We start from the raw sequence: 20,174 nt of genomic DNA on the forward strand, positions 1-20,174 counted from the left end.
AAACAGTGAGTGAAGAATGAATATTCGACACCAACGCAGAAATTGGATCTACTTGCATAAATTTTTACAACTATTTAGAATAACATCCACCATCAGTAGTTTAACAAAAGACAAGATAAACAAACACTACACCAAATTCTTGATATAGCAACTCAGATTAGCAACAGAGTTAGAGCTGTTTCTAATTAGCAACAACAAAAAAGAGTTGCTAAAGTTTAGCAACAGCTTATTTCTGTTACTAATTTCGCCACTGCCAAGACTCTGTTGCTAGTAGCAACAGCAGAGATCATAGGCATACGATTCACATGCTTCTAGGTAACACTTTTGAACTCTTCTTCCGCCCATATTTTTGATATCTTTTTAAGTCTATTTATATACTTCCAACCCTTTGACCCCTTGACTTTAGACTACCAGAGTTTCTATTTCTTTGTTTCTATCGATCGAAGAGATTAGTCTCTCTTCCACCTCTTCTTCTCCCCTTCTCAGCAGAAGACTCGAAAAAAAAAATCAGACCTAACAAATTATGCTACCTTGTTCTACATCTTTCTTCTTTCCATATCGATAATTTTTCTGCTGATGATGAACTGCAGATATCGGATATTGAATTCGTGAAGGTCAGCTGCCCTTGTTCGATCTTATCTTCGTTTCATTTTTTTAGATCATGTTCTTCATTTTGATGTCTTTATGATCCAAATTTAATATTTCTGCATATTTTTTTATTTTGGTTACATTCACGGTTTTGTTTTATGTCAGTAGACAGTAGTCTTTGGATTCATAATCTAGGGTTTTTTGATTTTTCCCCCCAGCAATTTAGGGTTATGATTTGGGGATTCTTAACTTTTCTAGGTATTTAGGGGTTTCTGTTTTTTTTTTATCAGAATTAGGGGTTTCTGTTGTATTCTTGAAATTCTGTTGTTATGTTTAGTTTCGCGTTTGATATCTAGGGTTAAGTTTAATTTGGTGTTCGTATGTAATTCTACCCATTCAAACACATCCTCTTCAATCCCATCACTGATCCAACAGCAGCAAAAACCCATCTCGTCAAAACCCTAACCTGTAAACCTAAAATCATCACAATTTCCTGTTACCAGGTTTAGCAACTTCTTAATTCGAATTCCTAGTTCTATCATCAATCAAAAACAACTTTCAATCCCTCAATTCATCTGCAATTTGATGACAGTAACCCCTTTCTTCTTTCATATCATCCTGTAAGTGCTGTTTATGTTCTGGTGGCTTTTAAAATTGTCATTCATTGTTGGGGATTGTTAAAGGTGGTTATTTTTAATTGTTATGTTTCAGGAGAAGATACAGTTCTCTTTGAAGTTATCAAGGATGAGTCTTTTCCATAGACAAGCAGCTCCAAGTCCACACAACAATGGAGTTTGCGCCGTGGTGGAGCCACACAGTCCAATATAAGGAGATGAGCAGCAGTCTATAACGTACTGCGCTCCTCCTTCCGGGATGATCAATATTCATACTGAGGAGAATAGCCAATTGCATATCATTTTAAGTGTCTATGCAAGCTGTGGACTCGCTACAACTCAATGATCAACTTATGGAGCAGGAGAAAGTCTTGCACTACCAACCTAGCTTGCGGAACAGTTTAAAGTTCATATCTTTGTCAGTGCTGTGCACATCCAGTAGCCACAGTTTGAGGCTTGCATAATGAATAACTTATGGAGTCCAAAGACACAGACCACATTCACAGGCTTGTGAACTATACAAAGCTACAACTGAAAGCTCAAAGCATTGCGAACTTCAGCAGTAACAGTGTGATTCTTGCAGTTAAGAGGAGGAGGAGACTGGTAGATGAAAGAGTTCAACCAGTCAAGCTCTCAACTTATGATCAGCATCGTTTCATGCTCAGTGGAAAGCATATGAAGGTAACTGATTTAGTACGTAAGTGTTTTTGTTCGCTACTGATTTCATCTAGTACTATTTCATCTAGGGAAAATAGCCGTAGTTTCTCACATTATGGTTGATGCAGTCATATATGCTCTTACTCTCAATCTACTCATCAAGTATGTCTTTGTTGTGTTAAGGGCGAATGAGCATAGTCGAGGTAAATATTTATATATCAAGAGCATAGTATATATCTGTGGTTTTTTTCATTTTTTTTCTTGTTTTGTTTCATCCTAAACAAAAAAAAATTGATTTTATCTTCAGAGGAATCTAATTCCACTTGGTTGTTTTGATTATATACCCTTTTTGTCAGTTTAGCAGTTTCAGTGTTTAAAGGAGAGATTTTTGTATTGGTTTTGCTATATTTTTTGAGGGGTGGTGGTGTTAGTGGAGATGAATGGGCATGGAGAAGAACAAACTGGGTTTGATATTAGGATTCATTCCTTTCGAGGATCTCATTCATTAATGGCGTTGATTAATTTATTTTGTTCATGTGAAGATCTTTTGGTTTTTATATTTGTTGGAATGACATTTCTTTGATGAAATTGTATATGGTTGTGTTTTGCGTGGCAGCTCCTCTGGAGACAGTGGGAAGGGCTGCAGCTGAATTGGAGATAAAGAAGCTAGCAGCATACATAGGTATAGATTCATCCTTAGTGCTTTGTTCTATGTACTTTATCCGTGACTGTTAATAATCTTAGCTTGGTTTCAAGTGCAGATGCTAGTCGGCAAATATGGTGTTTCTGGTTAAGCGTAGTTCAGTCGAGGTCCTTTTGAACCCAAAAAGTAAGTATTAAAGTTAAAGGACATGGTTATCTATAATTGATAGATCTGTGCAAGATAGTTCACTGATTTCATTCTCCTTTATATACTGTATTCCAGAATCTTGCTTGTATTCAACAAGCAATATTTCAGGTTTTGCTTCAGATAAAGATAATCTTATTTCCCCACTTCGTATTATTCTTGTTAGACCCTTAGACTGATTCTTAAATTGATATTTCTTGTTCTGGTAATCAATATAGGTGTACTTAGATTACATGAGAAGCTTCCGTCTTGATGATTTTTTTCAACAAGGAGTACTTTCTGAAATTGAAGTTCTATTGGGACCGTGTGGGGACTACGCTATCCATCATACCTTGTAACGCATAGATGGAGGTACCCATGCATTGGGGAATTCCAGGTAATCACAAGGTTACATATACTGTTGAGTGTCAATTATCACTAGTTAATATCAAAAGTAGTATAACTGGATTGATATTTGTATAAAATCTCTGATATTAAGTAGTTATGAACATGCTTAAAATTATCGATGAATTCCAAACTACCAAAAGGAAGTTCATCTTCAGGAAAGGTTTGTAATTACATGGTTTTAAATTAAAATGTTTACCTTTTTCACTTAACAATTAGCTTTCCTGGTTCTTCATTCTGCAACTATGTTGTAACAAAAAAGCTTTAGTCATACACGAACTTATATGTGTGGACACTAGTATTGCACAAACATGGTGTATCTTCTTTTTTGGTCTGGTCATGTTTTTGAGATCTTTGAAAAGTTGCTAATGTAAGTTATCGGTGTTTGCAGGAAATAGTTGGTTTTGAAGTGCTTTGGCTCAAAGTTGTAGCTGCAATTAGGTATACAATTGCCTAGTTAGTTGCATATTATGTTTGTTATCACTGTAATAGAACATTGCATCTATTTACTGCTGCCATGTAGAACATTGCAATTCAACTACCTGATTTTGTCGTCTTTATCATCTGAGTAAGTAAGTTGTGATATTTGTAAACATTTCTATCTCCTATTGTGATACTTTTAAGTCAACCATCCATTAATGAATCATTTTTATTCGATATTTAAACCTGTCAGGATTTCAGAACCTGTCGATGTAACATGTCTTTGGTTCACATTCTTAATGCTGCATCTGTTCTTGTTTAACCCGGTTGCAAATCGTAGTTAAATTATTTGATCCTGGGAATGTAGGGCATAAGAATTATCAGATTGAATTACTGGATATAGGATAAATTAGGGTGTTGCAGGGATACTGCAGGATAAATTGGGGGAAACCGGTTGTGACTAGGTCAACAAAGACTAGACCTTTTTCTTTGTCGCAAAAGTTTAGCAACGGAAAAAACTGTTGCTAAATCTGAACCAGAAAAATTATACCCTGTTCTAACAAAAATACCCCGGAATAACTCTAAAATTAGCAACATATTAGCAACAGTTTACCAGCTACTAAATCTCTGTTTCGCAACAACGTCTTTCTGCTACGATTGCCTTTGCTGACAGAGCTAAAGCTGTTGCGAAAAACTGCGACAGGGTGTTTAGCAACGGTGAAGAATCTGTTGAAGCCCAGTCAGCAACAGATCTTAACTGTTGCCAAATGCTAAATTTGGTGTAGTGAAAATGAAGAAACTATGCTTGATTCCGATTGTATTTCTCAGCAATCTCAAAGACAGGTTCAGTCAATTCAGGATGAACTCCCAAAACATAGTTCAGTTGTTTCTGCAAGCACTCAATTCTTTCAAGAAGATTAGCTTCAGGGTTGACCGATTTCTTCATTTTGTTGATGTCTGTCTGGGATAAGGGAGTATCACGACCAACACAAGTACCAATATGAGGAATCTTAAAGTGACTGCAAATTCTGCTGATAAGACAAGGAAACCCAAGATTTTTCTTTTGTGAAACCATATGAATCATTTGTCAAATATCAATATCTTCTCTAGAGATATGATAACAAATCATCTCAGCAAGGGTCCTGCTCCATAGATTCTTATCAAGCGTACTGGGAATCAAATTATCAACAACCAGTTTGGTAAAAACTTTAAAATGAAAGCTAATGTTGTCAACAAACAACTTACTGCCAGACCAAGATTCACTTCTATTTAGTACCATTTCAGACAGTTGACTCTAAGTTGGTATGAGATGCTCAGGTTTAGGAACGACAAAGGAGCGATCAAGAAATAGATTTAAAAAATATGCAATCACTCCACGATTTACCTCAAAAGATATACCCCAACCATTTTTTTGAAATAACAACTGTCTTTGTTAGTTGCATGCAAGTTAACATAAAATTGGCAAGTCATCTCAGGACGTGACGAACCACGACCATCATGAATATATCCCCATTCATATTGGTTCATAAACTGGTGAAACTCCGGTTCTTGAACAGTTTAATCATAAAACCTTTCTGTGACGAAATTCCCTTTAAGAAACTTGACATATTTGTTCCTAGCAAGTAGACTAGTAAAGCTAATTTGAAGAGCTGGATCATAAAAGGGTTGCAGAACATCTATACCAATTTAATCATCACTATCAATAATTCTTCTACTAGAACTAGCAATATTAACTTGAGCACTCGAACTCTCACCACGACTTAACCTCTTCTTAGATGCCATTTTTGAAAAATAAAACAACAGAGAAGATGAACTACTTACTTGGTCCATCAACTGTTGTTAATGGTGGAGTTCCAAAATGATGAGTGACAAAGAATTGATTCTTGACCCAAGAAAGGAAAGATTCTCCTGATTACAAAACTTTGATTCAAACTCAAAAGATTAAGAACCGATGGAGATTTGAGAACCTTTGGTCTTTCTCTTCTGTTCTCGAACTGTTGAGAAGAGAGGGTGAAGGGAAAGAAGAGAGTTCTCTCTCTTTTTATATGTCGAATGGTGGTACATGAACCGGTTAGACACATTCCGGAACACGGAGTACATGAACCGTACGTGTGCTGACAAGGACTCGTTTGTTTTTGCGACACCATATTTGGAGTAAAACTCAACAAATATAATTACGAGTTACCTCTGTCTCTGTATTGATCATACACACTATAAGGAAGCCTTTTACACCATGACACCAAGAAAGAGTTTCTTTCCAACAGCTCTTATATCTTATGGTGTTGAGCAAAACCCAAATAACTGTTTTTATAGAAATTCCAAAGAATTTTAGGAAGAAACAAAAAGATTCGTGTTTATGATTTCTTATTTTTCTTCTTATAAACAACATTCTTTGCAGATAATTTTCAGTATTGCATAGGGAAACTCTCTTGAACAAAAGAGACGTCCTAATTTTTTTCGCAAGAAAAACAATACTATCATTCTGGTAAGATGTATCAGGAACTGACCAATGACTTGATTCATGCTTAGATATGATGCACTCAGTAGACTGAGTTTTAAACCCTTCTTGTAATTCATTCAGTTTGTTACAACAAATTGGATTACAAGGATGAGGAGCATGGCTCTGACTGATTAATAAATCAATATCAACCTCAACATGAAAATTATTCATCATAACTAAATTCATCCTATCAAGAGATTCTTGTTCTTTTTGGAGGTATAACTCAACATCAAGACATAGACTTTCTAGTTTCTTCTCAAAACCTGAAAATACCTCAAGAAATTTTAAACCTGGAAGAGGTTTAGATAGAATTTCTTCTACAAGATTTTATTAGATCAGTCACGGAAGAAAATTCTGAAATCTCTGGATCTGGTGGCACATTTATTGAGATAGCACTATTATCCATAGAGTCAGATCACTACAAACACAGACTTGTAAGGTATTGAACGTGTTTGCGTGCTCTGATACCAATTGAAAAAGTGGGGGTCTAACAACCACACCCAATATTTCGCTTAGCAATCTATATGGACTAACTCCAATATATTTTCAAGAGAATCAACTATACAGTCAGACTCAATCTTAAGAAAAGTATATCAAAGACTTATATCTCAATTTCTCAATTCAATCCGCAATCAAACAAATAGGAATTTGCGAGCCCGATTGAATGTTGAGAAATAACTTCAATGGTACCAAAGACCAATTTTCAAGTGTCAATCAATTTATATCAACAACCAAAGTTTAGATTATCTAATTGATTGAACTTACGCACAACCTGTGATATTTCAGTTATATAAAAAAATATAATGCGGAAAAGAAATAACACAGACACCAGAAGTTTTGTTAACGAGGAAACCGCAAATGCATAAAAACCTCAGGACCTAGTCCAGATTTGAACACCACACTGTATTAAGATGCTACAGACACTAGCCTACTCCAAGTTAACTTCGGACTGGAATATAGTTGAGCCGTAACCAATCACACACTGATCAGAGTACAGTCACATTCCTTACGCCTCTAGAACCACGCCGGATTCTGCGCACTTGATTCCCTTATCTGATCTCACCCAAAACTAAGAGTTGCTACGACCCAAATTCGAAGACTTGATAAACCAATTTGTCTCACACAGAAAAGTCTATTGAATGGATAAATTTGTCTCCCACGGATAAACCTATGAGTTTTGTTCCATCTTTTGATAAATCAAAGTGAACAAGAACCAACTGATATACCGGATTTATATTCCGGAAAAACAGGCTAGAAATATCAATCACCTCACAATAATCTTAATCGTATGGTAGAGAAACAAGATATTATGGAATCACAAACGATGAGACGAAGATGTTTGTGACTACTTTTTATCTTTCCTATCGGAGATTAAATCTCGAGCAATTCTTAGAGAAGATAGTACTCAATTACGATAGAAAATAACAAGATCAGAACACATAACTACAGAGAAATAGTTGGTGTTGGCTTCACAATCCCAATGAAGTCTTCAAGTCGTTAACCTATAGGGTTTTCGAGAAAACCTAAGGTCAAAGGTGAATCGACTCTAGTCGCAACTAGTATCACCCAGGAGGTTTGGGATTAGGTTTCCCAGTTGCTAGAGTTCTCCTTTATATAGTCTTCAAATCAGGGTTTGGAATCTAAATTACCTTGGTAACAAAGCATTCAGTATTCGCCGTTAGATAAAAACCTGATTAGACTCAAGCTAATATCTTTCAACCATTGGATTGAACTTAGCTTGTTACACACAAATGAAAAGTGACTTCATTTATATATGGGGTAACCGTACCTAAACGTGTGCACCTTTGTTGTCCCAAAAATAGTTAAACGAAGTTATCCATATGAACACTTTCATTAACAACCATATTCATCATAATCACAACGAGTTCAAATTATTCAAATGAAACTAGTTATGGAGTTGTTCAATTGTTTATATTCTCGTAGAATTATACAAGACACAATCAAAGCAAAATCGATTTTGATTCACATGAATCAATTCATGAACATTATAACCATTGCAAAATATTGCATTTCTTATTATATAAATGTATTAGTTCATGAAAAAATCGATTTTAGAGCATAATCTACTCAAGTATGAAAACGGGTATGCATACCTAAGTAGCCGGACTGGGTTTGGATTCGCCAGTATGCGAATGGGTACGCATACCTTCCAAACTCAGTTGAATTCCGGGGACTTGATCCTCATGCCAGTACGCACAGCGGTATGCATACTAATTTCTCGGACTTTCACAAACCAACCAGTACGCGTCCGGGTATGCATACTATGGTTCCCGTACTTTCATCAAACCAAGCAGTACGCATACGGGTATGCATACCATGGTTCCGGATATGGACAACATATATGCAAACACGCATACTATGCTATATCCAATCATGGTTAATCGTTATAAACTCCATTTTAATCATTGAAACATTCTTAGAAGACGACAATAGCTGTCTCACACAAACTATTATCTTCAAAGCAATTTTCAAGTGATCGAATGATCAATACGAAACATTCCGAGTCTACATCAAATGACTGTCTCACACAAATCATGTAAGATGTTACAAGGAGATTTTCACATGATCATCTTTTGACTTTCATCAATAATATAAGATGAACTTGGTTAAAGTGATAGCTTACCAACACATATTTCGAGAAATATGTAAGCGAGTTAAACTCAGCTCGAAATATCAAATGTGTACCATTGAAGTCTATATAGCTATGCGACTTTTGTCTCAAATAGGAGATAGAGTAGATAGACTTTTGAGTGAGTTCAAGTCTCTACATACCTTTTGTTGATGAAGTTCCACAAGCTCCCCTTAGTAGTTCTTCGTCTTCAATCGATAAACACCGTGAATTCTAAAGCTCAACTACACTTACTATCCTAATACGAGACTTAGCTATAGGTAGACTAGAACTTATAGTTTTGATAACTAAACTTGACAAACAAGCTTGGGATAGAAACGCTTGCGAGTTCGACCGAGCAGTGCTCTAACAACTTGTATTCTTGCAATTTATGTAAATTTATGTATTCTCCATATATCTAGAGTTTTGTCAATAAAATAAACAAAGAGGGAGATCGTTAGAGAACTGCTCGGTTGAACACACCAATTTTAGGTATATAAAGTTTGGTTGTCAAATTTAGTTCCAAAACTCGATCGCTTGAATTGGTTATCAAAGTCAACTTTGTTAGGTTATACTTAGGACATTGAAATGTTGAGGCAATTCTGTGTCACTCATTAAAGAGCTGCAGATGTATTGAATAAAAACGAATACATCATCTTTTAAATTTAGGTTTCATAGTTATTGTCTTTTGACTTTTCCTATTTCTATCAAGTTCTTTCAGTTGTATTAATTGAAAACATAACATATAAATTTTTGTTATATCGCTCTAGTTGTTTTGATGACTTGATCATCCATATGATCTAAGTGTCAAAGGAAGCATACATTAATTGTTTTGACAACTTATAATATTGAGTTACGTAATAGTTTATTATACTTTTGTTATTTAGACATAAAACTAATACGACTTTCGTCATGGATGCTTGTTGAACTTTCGAAAACTAAATCAACCAGTGAATATGGAATTTAATTCATTTTAGAGGGGTTATTTTCTCTGGCTTAAGTTAAGTTCGTCTTGACTAGAGTTCAGTTTCTATATCAAATAGATTCATGGCCGATCTTAAACTTGTATTTTCTAAAGCATATCTTGAACTCTATATGAAAAGATGAGGGTACCCAAATACACTACAATCTTTTATTTATCAACTTATAAGTCCTCTACCGAATGTACGAGATCGAAACAATACGACAACAAATAACTTGTGTGATTTAGTATAGATACAATATTGAGATCATACAACAACAAAGTGTGTTACTTGATAATAGGTTCAGTAAAAACCAAAATCTATAGGATCACTATAAAGTAAGGCGGAGTTAATGTATACGCATATTTTACTTTATTATAATAAACAATTATATTACGGAAATCAAAGTAAAAGACACAACAATATTTTCTTTAACGAGGAAACCGCAAATACAGAAAAAACCCGGAAATCATTGATTTCCCAAGGATGTTGGGAAATCAATGAATTTCCAAAACCGAATGTATTCTCAAGTTATGCAATGAATGACGAAATTCGGTTTTTATAATTCCAATAAATGCTTGTCTAATATTTTCGAAATGTTTCTATAGAAAATCTACAACTAATAAATGCACATTACTAATTTTTATTTTCTAAAGCTACACATTAATTGTTGGTAATTAATGTATATAAAATAAAAAAACCTTAATTAAAAGATTCTTAATTTATTTTGGCACAGGATCACCTTGATAACTAAGGAATATCTTTCATCAATAAATGATAAGAGTTACTGCTTGTGTTCAAAGTATGTTAACATCTTTTCACTGCAAATATTTATTTCATATTTACATGGATTTGCATTCTTGGAATCGGTTATACCATATTTCCAAACAAGTTTATAATTGGTTCGCCTGTTTTCCAAGACTACTATGCGATTGATCAAATACCAAATCACATACATGGGTTCTATCGTTTCTACCAATCACTAGGATCGGTTATACCTAAATATGGAAACTCTTGTGATCGGTCACACCAATTACTTGGATCGGTTACACTTGTTACAAGGATCGGTTCCATCTACACATGGTATTACTTGTGATCGGTCACACCAGTTACCAGGACCGGTTACACCAGTTACCAGGATCGGTTACACCAATTAAAAGGATCGGTTATACATACTTATGATCGGTCGCACCAATTACAAGGATTGATCATACCATCACATGGTGATTACTTAGGATCGGTTACACCAATTAATAAAAACTTGTCATACCAAATCATAATTCAGGCATTGCAATTTGTTATACCAAGATACCTAACCTTAGTTAAGATCGGTTCTACCATCTCACACATATTGGTCATCTAAAGATTTGCAATTAATATCCAGAACAATAAGCCTAATGATTTTCCTTTCGATTCACGAAACAAGTTCATGAATGTACTTCCTTTAAACAAATATAAAACATTGTTTCCTAGGATGAAATCGTTACCCTAACCCATTCACATAATCATAACAATATATACAAGATTACGTCGATGTCATATCTACGAAGTTCAAAAGATAAGAGTTATATTTCGTAGTCTAATTCCCTAATACCATGATCATACTATTATGATCATGTCATATAACTAGAGTATCATGCAATATGTACAGTATATACAACTTTGCAGTTAAGTTTTCAATATGCACGACTTGAAAGATACGTCAGGAATGAAACAAGTTCAAATCAGTATTAATAACCTCAATTGTAAGGATGATGTCGTCGTTGTAGTTTGTTACTTCTTTTCATTCTTCGGGTCTTCGGAGTCGCATGCATGTCTCAATATTCCTAGACTTTCTAGTCTAACCTAAATGAAGTTAGCTCTAATATTTAATCAAGCGACTCTAGATGAGTTTTGATACTAAAATATGACACTTTACATACCAACTCTTGGTGAGTTCAACTGGGCTATGCTCTAACACTATATTTTTTAGATTCTGAAAGTTTAACAAATCTGAACTAGAAAGTTCCATGTTATGAAATATTGAGCACGTTGAAATAAGAATATAATATTATTCATATTTATCCATTTGATACTCAAGGCTAAGATCCGAATTAATATTGTGAGAAACATTTTTTATTCCAATTTTGGAATAGGTATCTATGTGTTTTTCTTTCCCATAAGCGTGCACACAATTGTTTTCTAATTTAGCTAAGTACACAGACTTGCAATACCTAGTATTAGTTGTCATATACTATTAGAATTTATCATACTATATTAGTTGGAAATATATTCTGAGATTCTATTACAACATCACGTGTTGATAATATCGAAAGGATATAGATAATATCTTAATTTCAGAACTGGTATTAATTGAATATTTTTTGAGAATTTTGAAATTTTTGGTTTCTTGGTTTCCAAACAAGCTTTGGCCATAACAGTATAAATAACAAAGCTTGTATTCTTACAAACTCATCTAGGCTCACACCTTGTGTGATATTGTTGTTAACTCACTATATCTGGTACTAAATTCACATGGTTTAAGAAGAATTCACGTACTGTTATGATCAAGACTGATAGGTTTTTACTGTCCGCCGAGTGGGTGGATCACTTTCATCGTAGCGACGAGTAAGTTTAATTTGGTTTTGGAATAAAGTGGCTACACTTTAAAGTATTATTTTAGGATCAAGAAATACTAGTTTTACCACTAGTATAAAGCTAAATTGTTATTTAATTTTCGTTGATTATTACTTGTTTTAGAACTAACTCGTACAATTTTTTTTAAGTAATACTTTTTTATTCTATGGTCATTCTATTATGATATAAGACTACTAAAGACTTTAAATATTGACTATTATGGATCTAAGTGACTCTAGATCCGTGGGACATAACTATTAATTTTCCCGACATTAAAAGACTTCTTTCAGTGAGGCAAATCATTAGTGGAAACAAGTGTAGGTTTTACCATTCGCAGATTAAGAATATTATGGACTTTAAAGACTTGAAGTTCTTTAGTTTACCTTTCATTGGTCAACCACCAAAAAAAAACATGCGCAGCCAGTTGAAGGCATGCGAGAAAAACAATATTTTTTTCTCAGAAACACGTGTTTATCTGCATGACTAGATTTCCTGGAAGATAATTTTAAAGATTGTTGAGATCGACAAGTTTTTTGCTTTGAAAATATAACTTGTAGAATCAAAGATTGGTTATATCGATACTCAACATCTTGGTTGATCTTGATCAAGGAGTTTCAAATCTATCATATCTTGTTTTCTTAGATCTAAGTGGAAGATCCTTGACTCAGAATTTATCATCTAATATCTTGTGTATTTGTGATTGGATATCTTTTTATAGTAAGACGCCTTAAAGGAATTGAGTTTCCTATGTATTTACAGAATAACTTGGGAGTCAATTATGTTAGGTGATTCACGAGTGTTCTCTATGTTTATTATAGGCGCACCGATATCGAGGAAACAATGTAACTGTGGGTATATACTTTATTCTGTCTCAACTACACAAGTTTTTTGTAATCAACTTGGGTATCGTCTTATTAATCTTAATAATATTCAAAACCTGACTAGATCCCGGTTTTTCTGCCAGCCATTTTTCATTGTTTACGAAACTTTTGTGTTTGTATGCTTTTATTATTTTCACATTCAATAGTTATTCAATTGTAAACGCAATATTTACATCCTCACATGCTTGTGCAATAATAGATAGTGAGGCCTTCATATGAGTTATACTTCAAGCTTTTATCAGTTTCCTCTACCAACCTCGAAGAATGAACTACATCTTTTCAACAGTGTAATCAAACAACTTATCTTTGGTTCTTGAAATAATCACATTTTTGCCAAGATTTTTTTTATTTTTTATTAAGATCCATTTGTTTCGTATAGAACATTACACAGATATCTTCACAAGCACTTGCAATAACTTTTTTGTTGAGATAGACATATTCCAACATTCATGAATTGATTAAAAAAAGAACAAAATTTGATTATTATGTTTGCTAGATTAATAATTGATTATTAGTGATACTGGCGGGGAAAATGATCATGTTGCACCTGATTTTAATGGGATGGAGGATTCACATCCAGTTCCACCAGATCGTACGAATTTGGGTCGGGTTATGGTTCATAAAAAAAAGAAAAAAAGAAAGGAAAGCGTAATCCTTATTCAAAAGATAAATATTTAACTCCCTTTGTTAATGATGGAGTTATCAGTGCTCCAATTGATTCCAAGATAAATTTTAACAAGATAAATTTTAACAAGATGTTAGATATTTCTAATCATATGAGAAGATCTCTAAGCAGAGATATATTTGAAAGATACTCAATAGGTACGAAAATCCCGTTGATTGGTTATTATGATGACCTGATGATTTCGACCATGGCAATGAAAACTAAATTGAAACAATAAAATGTACTTTCCAGGATGAAAACGTGGATTTGGAGGATGATTTTCTCTTCGGTTTATTGGAATTTCTTGAAGGTATATTGAGTCTGGAAGATCTTTTGGTTGGAGCTATATATGTTTCAATTTTTTTGGTTTTCATTTTTCTCTTGTGTCCTTAAATGATCGTTGTTTTTCATCTATCGACTTCTTTTGACTTTTACTTTTCTTTATTTGTCTTTTTTGTCTATTTTAATGATTCATTTTGAATGAAATGATAATTTCAAATACATATATTTCGGATGTTGACATCTTCATGTTCGATTTGCAACATTTTTGTATAAAAGATTTGGATACCCATAGCCAAAATCTACTTCCGAATTTGATATTTCAGATAGGGGTGAGAAAAAACACCAACATCCACGGATTTTTATCCAAACCAATTCGTATTTTAGAGGGTGGACACCCAATTCGCTTTTCGCGGATTGGGTACGAGTGAAACTTTGAAACCGGTCGCTTTTACGGGTTGGACGCGGGTGATATATCTCCATCGGTTGGATACCCAACATAGAGGGAAGTTTTAGTGTTATACCAAAATATGAAGGATAAGCTAGAGCATTAGTAAGGTACTTACATTTAGAAGTCAGAGAAATTACCATGATAAGAATGAGAGGGAGGGACAAAGTTGAGGATACCATAGACTCAGTATGCATGATCACTAATTTTTTTTAGTCTGTGTTTAATTTACACAATATTAATATTAATTTTTTGTAATTATGTTTCGAAATACGTTAATTCACCTGTATCCACCCAGTTCAATTCGTTCAACCGTGAATATTTTATCCGTTGATTAATGAACCGGACGTGAATGCATTTCTAATATTCATCATATCCGTCATTTTAATAAATTGGACACGGATCGTACCAAATTCGTACCCACCTACCCACCCATTTGCTCAACCCTAAATTTTCGGATGCCAAATCAAACGAATTTTGGAGTTTTGAGTCTTTTGACATCAGTGGACGCCCTTTAAGTGACAGCCAGTAGTAGACCAGGCCCATAAACTCTAAGTGGCCCATGTCAATATTAAAGTCCAACTCCGTATCTACATAAACCCTAAATCTATCTTCCCTTATATTTCTGTCATCTTCTTCTTCTTCTATTATTCTAGGGTTTCTCTCACTGCCGTCGCCAGAAAACTACCTAACGATCTAAATCTCATCTCCTCCGTTTCTCTGCAACTAATCAGCAAAAATGGTGGCCGTGAAGAAAATGGTACAGAAATCGATATTTATTCACTCATTCCCCTTTAGATTTTTCTATTTATGTTTCAGGATTTGATAGATTTTGATATCTAATCAAATCTGGTTCTGGGGGTATTTTGTTTTGCAGAAGAAGACTCATGAGAGTATTAACAACAGACTTGCTCTTGTGATGAAGAGTGGGAAGTACACCCTTGGTTACAAAACAGTTCTTAGGACTCTCAGAAGCTCCAAATGTAATAATCATCATCTCTTTAATCTGTGATTTTTTTTTTGTTTTTTAGAGGATTGTTACTGATTTGGTAGTAATTTTGTTGCAGCAAAGCTCATTATTATCTCAAACAATTGTCCCCCTTTGAGGAAATCTGAGATTGAGTACTATGCTATGCTTGCCAAGGTTGGAGTTCACCACTTCAATGGAAGTAAGTACTCTATTTTGATCTTTCCATTGTATTTGTTCTTTTTGTGACTGTTTGGTCTTACTACAGCTAGATTGTTTAACTGGTGTTGTTGTCTATTTCGTGTTATGTATTTGAGATGTACAATTCTGGCTATTGAAAACCTTCATTTGGTTCTGTTATAGTTAAAGAATATCTTGTTCTTTCTGTCTTTATAATCTTGAATAGAAGAAATATTAATTTATTTCTGGCCATCATTGTGAATTTGGGGAGACTATTTTGTTCTGTACATTTGAGATTACAGTTGTATACAGGTTCCTCAATGGGGGTTGTGTAAGGCATAGAAAAGCAAATCAAACTTGTAATAATCAACCATTGAATTTGTATCTCTATGTCTTGTTATGGTCCACAATTTAAAGATTCATAGTGTTCACTATCTTCATCATTATAATACTTTTTTGAGATCCATTGTATAGCAGAAATAGAATAACGAGTATGTTTCAATGGAAGTAACAAGTCTGTTTTGATCTTACTCTAGTGTTTTGAATGTACCTTAATTTTTTTGTATTTGTTGTTGTTTTAACTTTTTGGCATACATTTAGCTACTTTAGTTCGATTGTTTGTTGGCTCGTAGTCCGTCTTTTCTGTGTTTGTGAAGTACAATGCTACTAAAAACCTTCATTTGATAAATTTGATGAGGTTGTAGTTAAGAAATATCATGTTTACATGTCTCTGTTGGATGTGTTTGCTTAAATTCTCTTTTGTGCAGAAATTAGCAAGAATGTTAACTTTATGTAGTAATCAAGTATGGTAGATAGATATTCTCTTGGTGAAATTTTACATTTAAATAGTTTAGCTTTAGTTTTTGTTTAAAAAGTCACGAATTAGCAGAATAAAGCCTTATTTGCATTTTCATCAGTCAGTTATGGTTAAGATTCTTTCGCCGTGTAACTATCCTTTTTTAGCAATTAGCAGGGATACATGTTGCCTCCATTCTCAGGGTGTATAGGCTTGGTTATTGTTTGAGTCCACCACATTATAATCTGCTAAAGTTTTTCTTATTTTGTTGTTTTTTTCCCTTTGGAATATCATTTTTGAAAGTTCTTTGGTTATATGTTCCATCCCTTTTGAGGTAGTTTCAGTGTACCTTCTGATGTACATATAGTGTTCCTTCCTACCAGATTTCTATTGTGACATGCAACTTACAAACTGTGTCCTTGGCTTCCTCGACATTATCATATTTATTGGTGTCATCTTAGTTGTCTTGAGGTTGTTATTATATTACTTAAATTTGTATCCTCTTGTTTGTTGCAGACAATGTTGACTTGGGAACAGCTTGTGGACGATACTACCGTGTTTCATGCCTTAGCATCATTGATCCAGGTGAGACAGAACACCTCCTGTTTATTCAACTTCATATGTTTGCCGATCTTATTCTTTTGCCTGACACTTTTTTCCCCATTTTGTTTTCCAGGTGATTCTGACATCATCAAGACCCTTCCTGGTGACCAGTAAAGTGCAGAAAGACCTAGTGTATTGAATCTCTACTCTATTTAGTTTCAGTCGAGTTATAGTTGAATTCAATTAACCTCTTTAGGTTTCTTTTAAATTTGTAATGATGGAAGGACACATAAATACTTAATGTTTTGGGAGATGAAAGTTTGCACACTTTATGAATGCCGTATTAGACTATTTTTTGCGTCTTTCTGGCTATTTCATCCTAGAAGCACCACAGGCCACAGCATTGCCTACTGTCAGTGCTACGAAAATGTTAAATTGTCATTTTTCTGGTCACGGGTAGTTTTCAGCTAGCCTGTAACACTTAAGTTGTCATTTTGAGGAATGCCAGTGATTTATCCTAGTAGCATTGACAATTGCTCGGAGTTGGAAGAGTTACTCTTGGAGGCTCTGTAATTTGCCAATTTAGTTGACAATTGCTTATCCTGGATGTCTTAAAATTCTCCAGTGTCCACTGTATTTGCCTTGTTTTGGCCTAAGGTCGTAATAAAAAACCCAAGAAAGTGGACTTCTAATTCTAAGTCGTCTAATCCTATTTAAAACTGGAATATGTCTTTCTTACACCTAAGAAAAAGTAATCAAATTTGGTAATTCCGAAATGGTTATTGCCTTCTCTTTGAGAACGAGATTTCTTCTCAACGTGGCAGGAACCTTCCGTGATAACCCGGTAAACTAAATTCATGTGCAACTCGGTCAAGGGTAAAGCGTCTGAATCTGGCTTGGACCTTATACCCTGAACCTTTATCTGTTGCAGAGGATTTGGCACCGATCAGAAAAAAGAAAATTGCGCAGAGAATTTCCGACAGCAGTTCAAAGCAGCAGCAGTACTGGTATTCGTTGGTTTAATTTTCTGTTGGTTTTTTGATCGATAAATGATTATAGATTTCCATAGGATGAATAACCTTGTTTGCAAAACCCAGGTACGGTTGCAGAATTCTGTGTTTGGCAAGACAATGGAAGAATTAAGATCATCACCTCCTCCCATTAAACGCTTAAAGGTTTTCCATGATATAGAGAGTTCTGCGAGTGTGAATGATCGGATTCCATTCTTACCTGAAAGTATTATGCTAAACATTCTATCTTATCTTCCTACAAAATATCTTCTGCAAACAAGTGTTTTATCCAAAAGTTTTTGAGAATTATGGACAATTATCCCTAGACTCGACTTTGATGAAGATCTTTTCAAGATGCATAGAGTCAAGAATAAGAAACAAATTCAGAACCCGAAATTTGAGAATTTTGTGAGCAAGGTTATGAGGTTATTGCAGGATGGTGCATATGATGTTGACAGGTTCCGTCTCAGTTGGTCTCATTGTGATATGTCTCTTGTTAACCAATGGATCAATGTTTTGGGTAGTAAAAATTTGAAAAACTAGATCTTGATCTTTGGCATAATGAAAGTGCGGAAAAGATACGTTATCCCATTACGTTATCTTTGTGCATGTTCAATAATGATTCTTTAGTTTTCTTGAAACTGAAGCTGCAAGATCGTGAACTTTTTATGCTACCCACTTCAATTTGTTTGAATAAGCTGAAAATACTTCATCTCGAAGGGGTTAGATTCTCGGGGGAGGGTGCAGTTCAGAAACTTGTTGCTGGTTGTCCAATTCTTGAAACTTTGGTAATGGTAGGCTGCCATATTTACGATGAAAAACTTGTTGACATTAGTGTTCCTAGTCTAAGGAATTTTACCATGCGTCATATTTATCTTCCGAGCGACTCTAGAATCAAAATCTCCAATCCGAATCTCTCAGTATTCAACTACACAGTGATGGAATGTAATATGAAGAACGACTCCATAGACAAATTCTCCTCTCTTATGGACGCATATATCGAGGTTCTCCTCCGACCAGGTGGTAGTTACAGCATAAAAAGGTACAATGAATGCTTTGACAATGTGGGTGAGCTTTTTAGCGGGTTGGCTAGCATACGGTCACTAACATTACCCAGAAGCACACTTCAGGTATCTAGTCCACTGCTTTTTAAAATTCTTAGGTATTAGAGTAGTTGTTTTTTTGCCGCACATAGCCGCTTTGTTTGTATAGTTTGCGCCATGGTTGTAGTTTATTACTTATGGTGATTATCCTCTATGTTTATCCAGATACTCTCAAATGCTCTAGATTTGTTGGATTCACTGCCAAGCTTTGACAACCTAAACAAATTGATGCTCACATCTCTTAGACAAAGAGATTATTTTCAAGTGATTGCATACTTGCTGCAAAGCGCGCCTAGTCTAGAATCTCTTGTCATTGATCTGGTGGACCAGGTAAATACGGCTGCCGCTTGAATTATTAATTCTGTTATGTACTCAGCACTTACCGAAGAGAAATAATTGTCATATTGTTAACTTTGTTGCAGCCACGAATTGGTGTTATTGTGAAGGAAGAAGGCCAAGCAGTGTCAACAGAATTTTTGTGTTTGAAGGGTCTTGTTCTCCATCACCTCAAGGAAGTAAAGATTAGTTCCTTCGGGGGAACTGAAGCTGAGATCGAGTTCTTGAAACAAATTTTAACAAAAGCCAACGCCTTGCAGAAACTGTCTGTGAAATGAATGATTCAAAGAAGGGAATCGAGATTAAAAGGACGATATCTATGCTTGAAAAAGCTTCTGCAAGCTGCACCATATCAGTGTTGTAGAGGAGAGAAATACAGCCAGCAAGAACAGAACAGCAAAAAAAGGCGAGAACACACCCTTGGCTGCGCAAAAAAGCTCAAGTACCAACCATCAATTAACCCGTAAAACAAAAGACGCATCAGTTGGATACAAAATTGCAGATATTAAAAATACACCATTGTGAATTGAATTCTGAAATTGTGCTCATGGTTTCCTTAGCTAATTGGTGTTGTCCTGTGTTGCTTTAGCCTCACCCCTCCAAATAGTGTGCATTATTTCAGTCAGGACTTGTATTATTCACCTGTTCCTTTTACTTTTACACTTTTACTGCACACATGTGGACCTAATTCCTTTACTTCTCCAATAGTGGGTATTTAGTTTTTACAGTTCACACTTTTTAACTTTTTCT

At 34.7% G+C, this 20,174-nt stretch overlaps 2 protein-coding genes and 1 long non-coding RNA gene across 3 annotated transcripts; all 3 read left to right on the forward strand.

Annotated features, from left to right (window-relative positions):
- Positions 1 to 445: 445 nt before the first annotated feature.
- LOC113278366 lies at positions 446 to 3,683 on the forward strand. The gene is made up of 5 exons (XR_003325461.1): positions 446 to 614; positions 1,300 to 2,541; positions 2,621 to 2,688; positions 2,925 to 3,082; positions 3,482 to 3,683. It is a non-coding gene; the product is annotated as an uncharacterized LOC113278366 (long non-coding RNA).
- Positions 3,684 to 15,106: 11,423 nt separating this feature from the next.
- Positions 15,107 to 17,326, forward strand: LOC113278367 (60S ribosomal protein L30). Its single transcript, XM_026527226.1, has 5 exons — positions 15,107 to 15,249; positions 15,367 to 15,472; positions 15,557 to 15,658; positions 16,949 to 17,017; positions 17,109 to 17,326. Exons 1-5 carry the CDS (start codon positions 15,229 to 15,231, stop codon positions 17,147 to 17,149), a joined length of 339 nt encoding a protein of 112 aa, XP_026383011.1. The 5' UTR covers positions 15,107 to 15,228; the 3' UTR covers positions 17,150 to 17,326.
- A 598-nt stretch (positions 17,327 to 17,924) lies between these two features.
- Positions 17,925 to 20,061, forward strand: LOC113284066 (F-box/FBD/LRR-repeat protein At1g16930-like). Its single transcript, XM_026533465.1, has 4 exons — positions 17,925 to 17,982; positions 18,073 to 19,115; positions 19,254 to 19,418; positions 19,511 to 20,061. Exons 2-4 carry the CDS (start codon positions 18,594 to 18,596, stop codon positions 19,700 to 19,702), a joined length of 879 nt encoding a protein of 292 aa, XP_026389250.1. The 5' UTR covers positions 17,925 to 17,982; positions 18,073 to 18,593; the 3' UTR covers positions 19,703 to 20,061.
- The last annotated feature ends 113 nt before the right edge of the window (positions 20,062 to 20,174 follow it).

Source organism: Papaver somniferum, chromosome 5, assembly GCF_003573695.1.
Source record: "Papaver somniferum cultivar HN1 chromosome 5, ASM357369v1, whole genome shotgun sequence".
In the NCBI taxonomy this organism is placed as follows: Eukaryota; Viridiplantae; Streptophyta; class Magnoliopsida; order Ranunculales; family Papaveraceae; genus Papaver; species Papaver somniferum.

Coding starts and splice junctions, on each gene's coding strand:
- LOC113278367 (XM_026527226.1), top strand. CDS start 15,229: ATGGTGGCCGTGAAGAAAATG. Junction 15,659..16,948: donor AGTTCACCACTTCAATGGAA/GTAAGTACTCTA, acceptor TGTTTGTTGCAG/ACAATGTTGACTTGGGAACA. Junction 17,018..17,108: donor CCTTAGCATCATTGATCCAG/GTGAGACAGAAC, acceptor TTTGTTTTCCAG/GTGATTCTGACATCATCAAG.
- LOC113284066 (XM_026533465.1), top strand. CDS start 18,594: ATGTTCAATAATGATTCTTTAGTTTTCTTGAAACTGAAGCTGCAAGAT. Junction 19,116..19,253: donor TACCCAGAAGCACACTTCAG/GTATCTAGTCCA, acceptor ATGTTTATCCAG/ATACTCTCAAATGCTCTAGA. Junction 19,419..19,510: donor TCATTGATCTGGTGGACCAG/GTAAATACGGCT, acceptor ACTTTGTTGCAG/CCACGAATTGGTGTTATTGT.